This window comes from Mus caroli, chromosome 12, assembly GCF_900094665.2.
Source record: "Mus caroli chromosome 12, CAROLI_EIJ_v1.1, whole genome shotgun sequence".
Classification (NCBI taxonomy): domain Eukaryota; kingdom Metazoa; phylum Chordata; class Mammalia; order Rodentia; family Muridae; genus Mus; species Mus caroli.
The window spans coordinates 107,750,227-107,759,676 of record NC_034581.1 but is presented as its reverse complement, the minus strand read 5'-3'; the positions used below and the strand labels follow the sequence as shown (position 1 = coordinate 107,759,676).

The window sequence follows — 9,450 nt, the reverse complement described above, 5'->3', positions numbered from 1 at the left end:
GTTGGAATATGGGGGACCAGATCTAGCAGCTATGGGAAGCAAGGATGGGTGAGAGTATTAGGGACCAGTCCCAGCAGCTGTGGGGGAGCTGGAGATGGTAGGGATGTGGGGGACCAGTCCTAGAAGCTATGGGGGATCTGGAATAGGTAGGAGAGTCAGGGACAAAACATAGCAGCTATGATGGAGCTGGAGAAGGTGGGGATATGAGGGAGAAGTCCTAGCAGCTATGGAGGAACTGGGGATCATAGAAATTAGGGGGACCAGTTCTAGAAGCTGTGGGGGAGCTGAGGCAGGTTGAAGTGTGTGGGACCAGACCTGACAGCTATGGAGGACTTGGGGATGTTGAAAATGTGAGGGACCAGTTCTAGCCGCTATGGGGAAATTTGGTCATGTGAGGGTGATTTTAAGGGACCAGACCTAGTAGGTATAGCTCTGCTGGGCAGGTTAGAGTGTCAGGAACCAACTATGAAAGACCTGAGTAAGGTCGGAGTGTAAGGGACCAGACATAGCAGCTAAGGGGAAATGTGATAAGTGGGAGTGTAAGGGACCAGATTCTGTAAACTTCGGAGTATAGGTGAGCATGCAGAAAATCTGTGGTGCAACTGGAATAGGTGGGGTGTGAGAAACCAGACCCAGTAAGAATGGGAAACCTGGGGAGAGCAGCATGTGAGGGACCAGACCCAGCGGGTAAGGTAGCAAACCTGCTCATGGAAAGCTTCCAGAGATGAGAGCAGAGAACAGGACAGTGTGAGACGTGCAGGGTCTAGAAGCTCATCTCAGAGGATGAAGAACAGTGAAAAGCTTGCTCAGAAGTTCTTCAGGGCGATGTGAACATGCTGGGGACCCAGGAAGTGACAAGGATCCTCCCTTACACACCTCATAAAACAAAAGAGAGTAGGGGCTCAGGCAGACAGAACAGCTGTGCCAAAAGTGAATAAGGAAGAAAAGAGACAACAGGAAGAGAAGTAAAAGGGATGGGAAAGGACTCCGGGCTCTCCTGGAACTCAGGCAGAAGAACAGCTTGGCTGCAGAGAGTCCTGGGAACCAGGAAAGCTGTCTGATTGAGCAGGAACATAGGCAGGAAAAGGCCCTGGCACTGACATTCTCAAACAAGCCATATGAGTTAAAGTTCTAGTGTCAGAGGCCCTAGCTCAGATTCTCAAACATTATGGGAGCATAAGGCAGGAGTTGAAACCTTGTGTGAAAACATGAAGCAGCCTGAGTTGGCCCACAGAAGAGAGGTGGGGTAACTCTCAGAGTTTGAGCAGGGGATGGTGGAAAGTAGTGTACAGGAGAGGTGGAAAGAGCAGAAAGGACCTGGGAGTAAGAATGAATCAAGCATTTATGTGTGGTTTTGTTCAATGAAAGAAAAGGCAGGGAAAATTCATGACAAATCTCTTTTACTATCCAGAATTCATTGTTCAATACGAGTTTTGATACATACAAGAAAAATATGTTGTTATAAATGAAAAGAATGAACCAGAATCAAAAGCAATGGTAGACTACATGTCTTCTAGAAGAATGCAGCATACACTCCTATTTCAATGGGGTACTGGCAAGAGAAAAGGACTTTCCTTGGGACTGGCCACATTAGCACTATTAGGGAGGACACAGGACAGTGTAAAGAATGAGGAAGGGGGAAGAAGGTGGCTGAGTTTAAAAGGTTCTCATCAAGAGGTCTGAGCTGTGTAGAACAAGTAACAGATAGTAGCCAGCTACATCAAGAGAGAAAGGCTGTCCACACAGGGAAAGCCTAGGGTAGGAGGCTGTTGGTTATCCTCAGAAAGCAGGGACCAAGGTCCAAGGAGAGCTAAACCCATGGATAGAGACCTAGAACTAAGATTTAGGAGCCAGAGCTTGAATAAGCAGAGTAGACTAAAAGTGGGCTTCTGAAAGGCATCATCACTAAAGGATCAGGGTTCATGGGACTAGAGAGATGGCTGAGTGATGAAAAGGAATAGCTGCTCTTTCAGAGGACCCAGGTTCGGCTAACAACAACCAGATGGCATCTTACAACGGACTGTAAGAAATGCCAGTTTCTGGGTATTCAACGCTCCTTTCTACCAGCACAGCCATCGGGCACACACATAACACACAAATTCATACATCGAAAATTAAAAAAAAAAAACATGGAAAATTAAGGTCACAGTGCAAGCTCTGGAGGTGGAAATTGCTGACACTGCTTGCCTCAGATCAATTGTAGAAGACACGGTTCTTAGAGCAAAGCTAAGACCAGAGCCTCTCCAAATATCCGAGGCCACTGATAAGAAAAAAGCTCACACATTCTCCTCTCTTGCAGCCAAAACAACACCCCCATCGGTCTATCCACTGGCCCCTGTGTGTGGAGTAACAACTGGCTCCTCGGTGACCCTGGGATGCCTGGTCAAGGGCTACTTCCCTGAGCCAGTGACCGTGACTTGGAACTCTGGATCCCTCTCCAGTGGTGTGCACACCTTCCCAGCTCTCCTGCAGTCTGGACTCTACACTATGAGCAGCTCAGTGACTGTCCCCTCCAGCATCTGGCCCAGCCAGACCGTCACCTGCACCGTTGCTCACCCAGCCAGCAGCACCACGGTGGACAAAAAACTTGGTGAGAGGACATTCAGGGGAGGGGGGATTCACCAGAGTTGAGGCTAAGGCATTAGCCTATCTAAACGAGCCAGGCTGGGAGCCATCACCAAGGAGGGGACCTTAGCCCAGAGAAGAGGGAGATACTGTCTCTGCCTCCCACCTGGGAACATCTAGCTATGACCACCTACACTCAAGGACATGATCCTCTGGGATAGGTGTGCTTGTCATTTCCAGGATCATCCTGGCCTAAGCCCATACCCAGGGACAAACTTTCCTCTCTCTGGTTTAGTGCTTCTCTCCTTCAAAAACCAATAACATCCAGCCTTCTCTCTGCAGAGACCAGAGGGCCCAATTCACCAAACAAGACCTGTCCTCCATGCAAGGAGTGTCACAAATGCCCAGGTAAGTCACTAGACCAGAGCTCCACTCCCAGGAGAATGGTAAGTGCTGTAAACATCCCTGTACTAGAGGATAAGCCATGTACAAATCCATTTCCATCTCTCCTCATCAGCTCCTAACCTCGAGGGTGGACCATCCGTCTTCATCTTCCCTCCCAAGATCAAGGATGTACTCATGATCTCCCTGACACCCAAGGTCACATGTGTGGTGGTGGATGTGAGCGAGGATGACCCAGATGTCCAGATCAGCTGGTTCGTGAACAATGTGGAAGTACACACAGCTCAGACACAAACCCATAAAGAGGAGTACAACAGTACTATCCGGGTGGTCAGTGCCCTCCCCATCCAGCACCAAGACTGGATGAGTGGCAAGGAGTTCAAATGCAAGGTCAACAACAAAGACCTCCCAGCACCCATCGAGAGAACCATCTCAAAAATTAAAGGTGGGACCTGCAGGACAACTGCATGGGGGCTGGGATGGGCATAAGAATAAATGTTTATGTGGACAGCCTTCCACTTCAGCCATGACCTCTATGTATGTTTCTAACCCCACAGGGCTAGTCAGAGCTCCACAAGTATACATCTTGCCACCACCAGCAGAGCAGTTGTCCAGGAAAGATGTCAGTCTGACTTGCCTGGCCGTGGGCTTCAGCCCTGAAGACATCAGTGTGGAGTGGACCAGCAATGGGCATACAGAGGAGAACTACAAAGACACCGCACCAGTCCTGGACTATGACGGTTCTTACTTCATATACAGCAAGCTCGATATGAAAACAAGCAAGTGGGAGAAAACAAATTCCTTCTCATGCAACGTGAGACACGAGGGTCTGCACAATTACTACCTGAAAAAGACCATCTCCCGGTCTCCGGGTAAATGAGCTCAGCACCCACAAAGCTCTCAGGTCCTAAGAAACACTGGCACCCATATCCATGCATCCCTTGTATAAATAAAGCACCCAGCAAAGCCTGGGACCATGTAAAACTGTCCTGGTTCTTTCCAAGGTATAGAGCATAGCTCACGGGCTGATAGTTCTGGCCAGGGTTGGAGGACAGCCTTGTCTTTAGGTTTCTGCACTGCAGGACTCAGAGCTCATGAGTCATCTTGGCCTGAAGAGTGGAACTTAGCTTTAGGCAGTGCCTTTCCTTTACTTCCCATGAACCAGCAGCTGCCAGACATAGAGATAATCCTAGGAAACCTCAAATGGAGAAGCACACAAACCCACCTCCCTCAGGCTGTTCCTCTCCCCAGGCCCCACTTCTTTACCTAAGGGTTTCTCTGAGTCTATTGTAGAGGCACACATGGCCAGGGATATTCCAGAGGCCCTTAGCATCCATACACTCAACTCAGGCAGCTTTTCACAGATGAGGTCTGCACACCCATACAGATGGCTCACTCCTGCCTGTGCCACTTGGGGCTGAGGCACATGGCTCTTGATGCCCCAAGGGAGGGACTATTAGATAGCCACACTCATGCNGAATCCTGACCCATTCAAATTAGCCTGCTGAACACCATCCANTCCATATAGCACATGTATCCTCATACACATGTGCACACACACATTTAACGCACTGGGACCCCGCCTGTGTGCCCTGCACAGCACCTACATCCAGCAATGTATCACCATACACTCGGCCAAAAATTCAATGCCCACGTTTCTGCCATCACAATCAGACACACCTTTCCTCTTCTGAGGACACTCCATTATCCTCTCAAAACAAATCCTCTGAAGCCAGATCCATCTCTGGTACCTCAGGGTCATGCTTCAACCCCACATGAATTATGCAAACCATAGACAAAATGGTTTGAATCATTTCACACTGGGATGTTCCCAAGATCAGGCAAGACCAGCAACAGGCTCTGCTGATGACTGAAGGACAGCAAAGGGTCAGTCCAGCTGTATAGCCACTATTGACCTGGGTCACAGGCCCTGCTGACCCTCCACCTTCTCCTGCACTGAAGGGATGAAAGACGAGACAAGCATAGAGGGCCCTTAAATAATCCAGGTCACTCTGAGGTCTACCCAAGGCATTATTGGAGTCAGGTGGCAAGCTGAGACTGATGTCCTAGAGGGAAAGGAAGGAAAGCAGGCCCCAGGGAGGGTCTGCAGTCCCAGTCAGGCTGGAGCTCTCTCCTCTGACTCCATGCAGACATGTCTGCCTCACAGGCAATCTCTCCCAGCACCAACCATGTTGGGACAAACACTGACTGTCCTCTCTGTTCAGGGCTAGACCTGGATGATATCTGTGCTGAGGCCCAGGATGGGGAGCTGGACGGGCTCTGGACGACCATCACCATCTTCATCAGCCTCTTCCTGCTCAGCGTGTGCTACAGCGCCTCTGTCACACTCTTCAAGGTTGGCATTGTCTCCCACCCTCTGCTGTGATGGCTACACTGACCACAAAATGTCCTCTCACTCCTCCCCTGATGTAGTAGGACGTTACTTTGCTGTCCCCACTCTGTCCCACACACCATTTCCACCATTCCCTGAGCCATCCCACATTGCTCTATGTGACTCCACATGGTGTCCCACACTGTCTGCCCTTCTGTCTTTCTGGCTGTCCTGCGTGATCCTGATACTGTCTTATAAGACCAAACCTCCTTGTGTCCACACTAGCCTTCATGAGGTTCATGGTGTCTAACACACAATCCCCTTGATATCCCCCTCAGCCTCACCATGGCCCAAGGTACTCTGTGAGCTATCCTCATACCATCTCCACCTCAACTCCCACAATATCTCCACTCTTACCACTTCCCATACCCAGTCTCCTACCTGTATGAAGGGAATTGAAGGAGAGACCGGCCTCTGTCTTTCCCACAGGATTGGAGGGTCTGAGCATGGGTGTGGTCTCTGACTCTCACTTCTTCCCCACAGGTAAAGTGGATCTTCTCCTCAGTGGTGGAGCTGAAGCAGAAAATCTCCCCTGACTACAGAAACATGATTGGGCAGGGAGCCTAGGCCACTTCCTCTGGGATCAGAAGAGCTTCCTAAGCCCCGCAGAGGCCCATCCATCCTACTGTGCAGCCTAACAGGGAGGACACACTCTAGCCTTATGACTCTCTGATCCAGAACTCTCCATGGTCTCCCCTTTGGAGGACCACATGCACAGCAGGCTTTACCCCAGACCTAAACACTTCCACGGCAGTTGCCAGATAACTAACTGATCAGCGCCAAAATAACCATCTCCTTCCAAACCAGCACTAGGGGATCTGAGATCTCAGAACGTTTGCCTAAAACGAGCTGGGAATCCAGGTTGCCTGAGTTCTGCTGCAAGGACATCAGCCCTGGAGTTGGCCGGGACCTCACATTTTCATCTGAAATGAATCTTCCCAGAAAGGGCAATGTTTTCAGATCCTTGAATGGAGACATCTGCTAGGAAGACCAGGGTCACAATAGCCCAAAGATCACTCTGGTATCCTTTGCACCAGCTATGCTTGGACAGCTTCCTTCCTGGTACTTCAGTGAACCCTGGGCTGAGGAAAGGACCTGTGATCCTCAAAGTGGTGGGATGAGCCCTCTGAAGAAGATGCAGTCTTCTCTTCCTGCTACCCACTCAAGATGCTGGTTTCTCAGATGCAGAATCCAATCCACAGACACTGTTGTCCACAGAACCTCAAGACAAGGCCACTGCCACCTCCAGAGGCAGAAGGACTGCTTTGTGTAGCCTCACAAAGCTCTAGCAGGGACAAGTGTATACACCACTGAGTACTGGCTAGGTAATCAGGCAGGAAAAGAACCAGGTGAGGGCTCTGATGAGAAGATTCTGGTTGGGCTCAAAAAAATGGGGGGGGGGGGGGGGGGGGAGGAGGGATGGGGGAGAGATGTGAACAGATAGAAGAAAACCATGGTGCCACAGGTCTGCTCTGAAGGCCCGGTGTCCAGACTGGACCACTTACAACAGAAAACATCAGTTACAATGGACATCTAGGTGGACAGATCTAGAATACCAGGGTGATTTTAACTAATGGAAAGTAACCCTGTATCCTTTCCTCTTCTACCTGCTTAGGACAATAAGAAGCCAGAGTCTCCAGACAGAAAGAAAGAGCATGCACTTGCTTTTGCTTTAATGGGTCTGATAGGAAATGCTTAGAGAACTTGGACACTTAACAGCTGTGTTTTTTTCTAGAGGTCATGAATGTCTTAAAGTGATCTCTCTCTCTCTCTCTCTCTCTCTCTCTCTCTCTCTCTCTCTCACTATCTATCTATCTATCTATATATCTCGCTCAGTGTCTCTTTGTGTGTATGTGTGTTTGCGTGCCTGCGTGCAGGCACACGCGGGTGCACACTCATGCATGCTGTTCTTTTGGAATTTGAAACAATAAAAGATTCCTTTAATATTCTGTATCTCATGGTGATCCTTCTGTGTGGATCAGTCCTAACACCCAGAAACAGGGGGAAATAAACAGACTAGAGCCATATACACCCCTCTTCCTGCCTCCTGATCCTGATTTCGGAGAGCTCCCTCAGTGGGCCCCTCACACCAAGGTTCCATCCCTGACAGAGCCACAAAAGGCTAAGGCACCTCATCCACACAGAAAGGTTTTTCCCAGCTGGAGGCTGTCCTGATGCCATGGGCAGGCTGTGGAGCAGAGCTGATGACCACGGTGGACTCCAGGCAAGCCAGGCAAAGCCTCCCATGCCAGTTGAGAAGCAAGTGGCTCTCACTGATCTTGGGCTGCTACAGATTACACAAAAAACATGGATCCATCTACCTCCATAAGAGATACTTATTGTCTCAAGCCATGTTTAGAGACATTCCAGATCAGGCACTGACAGGTTGGATTCTCAGCCATGATTTTCTTACCTGGTAGGTGCCTTCTCCCCCATGACTCCTCACAGGCTCTCCATCTATATGTGTCTGCGTCCTGATCTCTTCTCATAAGTACACAGTCAGGCTGGACTGGGTGCACCCTGGCCCTCATTATAACTTACCAGTTTATGATCCTGTCTACAAAGGCAGGCTCAGTCTGACATCCTGGTGGCTTAAATGTCAATTGGTGAGTCTTCTAGAAACAGAATTTAGTCCACATTAGCTTGCCCTGTGAACTACAAAGATTCCTGTCCTTTGTACATAGAATGCCTATCCCCCCCCATGCCCACATGGCAAGGTCTCACCCACCCAGCATCAGCTCTGTCCCAAGTCTCCTCCAAAGCTCTACTAGGTAGGTAAGGGTGAGATGTGGGGGTGAATCATTCAGGAGCTAGCTCACTTTGTACAGGCCATGGCTGTCTAGAAAGTTTTAAAGCTGTCAGAACAGAGCAGATAATTATTCCAGGATGATCAGAGCAGAGGACAAGGTTCAAAGGCAGCTATAGAGAAGTTATATTCCTTGCTATAGAGAAGATCGTTCACTATGATCCTCTTGCACTACCTTACAATAACAACATTGCTATGGAAAGTGAAGAAATAAGAAAGAGAAGAAATACTCTAGAGAAAGATTATACAGGGGCTGTCAAGTGTCTCTGCTCTGCTGGGTCTGTCTGTGTCNTACCAGGGTTGGATTCTGTCTTCTCGTGTAGATCAGAAGACTTGGGATCCATAGCCTAAGATAGCACTGTAGAGAGGCCCAGAACAATACTTCTGGAATGTAGGAGTGTTAGCATCAATGGAAAGCTAAGGTTCACAATCTAAGGCCTCCTAAGCAAAGACCTAAAGCAGGAGCCAGGTGCTAGCTGGGCAGTGAGTTCTCAGATGGAATTTAGATGTCTTAAGATATATCCTTGACTATTAGAGACTGTTCAAGTCTATATATGCTCGACTGGTGGCTATATGAGGGAATAAAACTGGGCTGGAACTGGCCAAGAGAAGATCCTGTCAGCATAGCCAAGAGGGAGGGGGAGAAGGGAGAGGCAGAATCTTAACTAGCCAGTGCCATTGCAGCCTCTGGTGTTGGGAAAGACCTGCTCTACCTAGAACTGAGGCNCAGCAGATTCCTGTGAGTGGTGTTGCTGCNGGAGAAGCCATAGGGAGATGGACCCTGGAGGTATTCATAGCTCATGCACAGACAGCTGCATGGAGCCTGGACTTTGGTCAAGTGTACTGAGCAGGTGCTACAAAGCTGGGCACTTAGGACACACAACTGGGAGTTAGGACAGTGGAGTGTAGCCTACAAAGAGGACAGCTGCCCTATCTGAGAAAAGCTATTTAATCCTCAGAAAACCTCTGCTCAGTGTGCAACCAGACATCCCTCCCTGCAAAGCAGTGAAGGAAGGACAGAGCTCATGAATTTAGAGATCATTTAGGCCTGGGACTGTTTTCTTGCTCTGATAAGAGGAAATGTTGGTTTTGTCTCAGAGTTCAAGTGCACAGTCTGGCACAGCAAGAGTCTTGCCTTTGTTTCTGTGGCAGTGATAAAGTCTCCTGACAAGAGCAGTTTTCCTCAACCGCAGGTTAAGCTTAGGGTCTATCCCCGTGGGAAGGGAAAGCAGGAACCTGGGGTAGCTGGTCCCTCCACAGTGACAAACAGAGAGAGGGGTGAGCA

At 49.3% G+C, this 9,450-nt stretch overlaps 1 non-coding gene and 2 gene segments (V, D, J or C); all 3 read left to right on the top strand.

The window, feature by feature from the left end:
- LOC110306478 overlaps positions 1-6,687 on the top strand; it is a 10,086-nt gene extending 3,399 nt beyond the window's left edge. The window contains 6 exon segments of the C gene segment in view: positions 2,300-2,590; positions 2,908-2,973; positions 3,083-3,412; positions 3,525-3,839; positions 5,193-5,323; positions 5,843-6,687. Coding sequence covers positions 2,488-2,590; positions 2,908-2,973; positions 3,083-3,412; positions 3,525-3,839; positions 5,193-5,323; positions 5,843-5,926 — 1,029 coding nt within the window.
- LOC110306604 overlaps positions 1-9,450 on the top strand; it is a 540,063-nt gene that overhangs the window by 521,174 nt on the left and 9,439 nt on the right.
- LOC115032884 lies at positions 1,338-1,456 on the top strand. Its single transcript, XR_003838535.1, has one exon. It is a non-coding gene; the product is annotated as a small nucleolar RNA SNORA40 (small nucleolar RNA).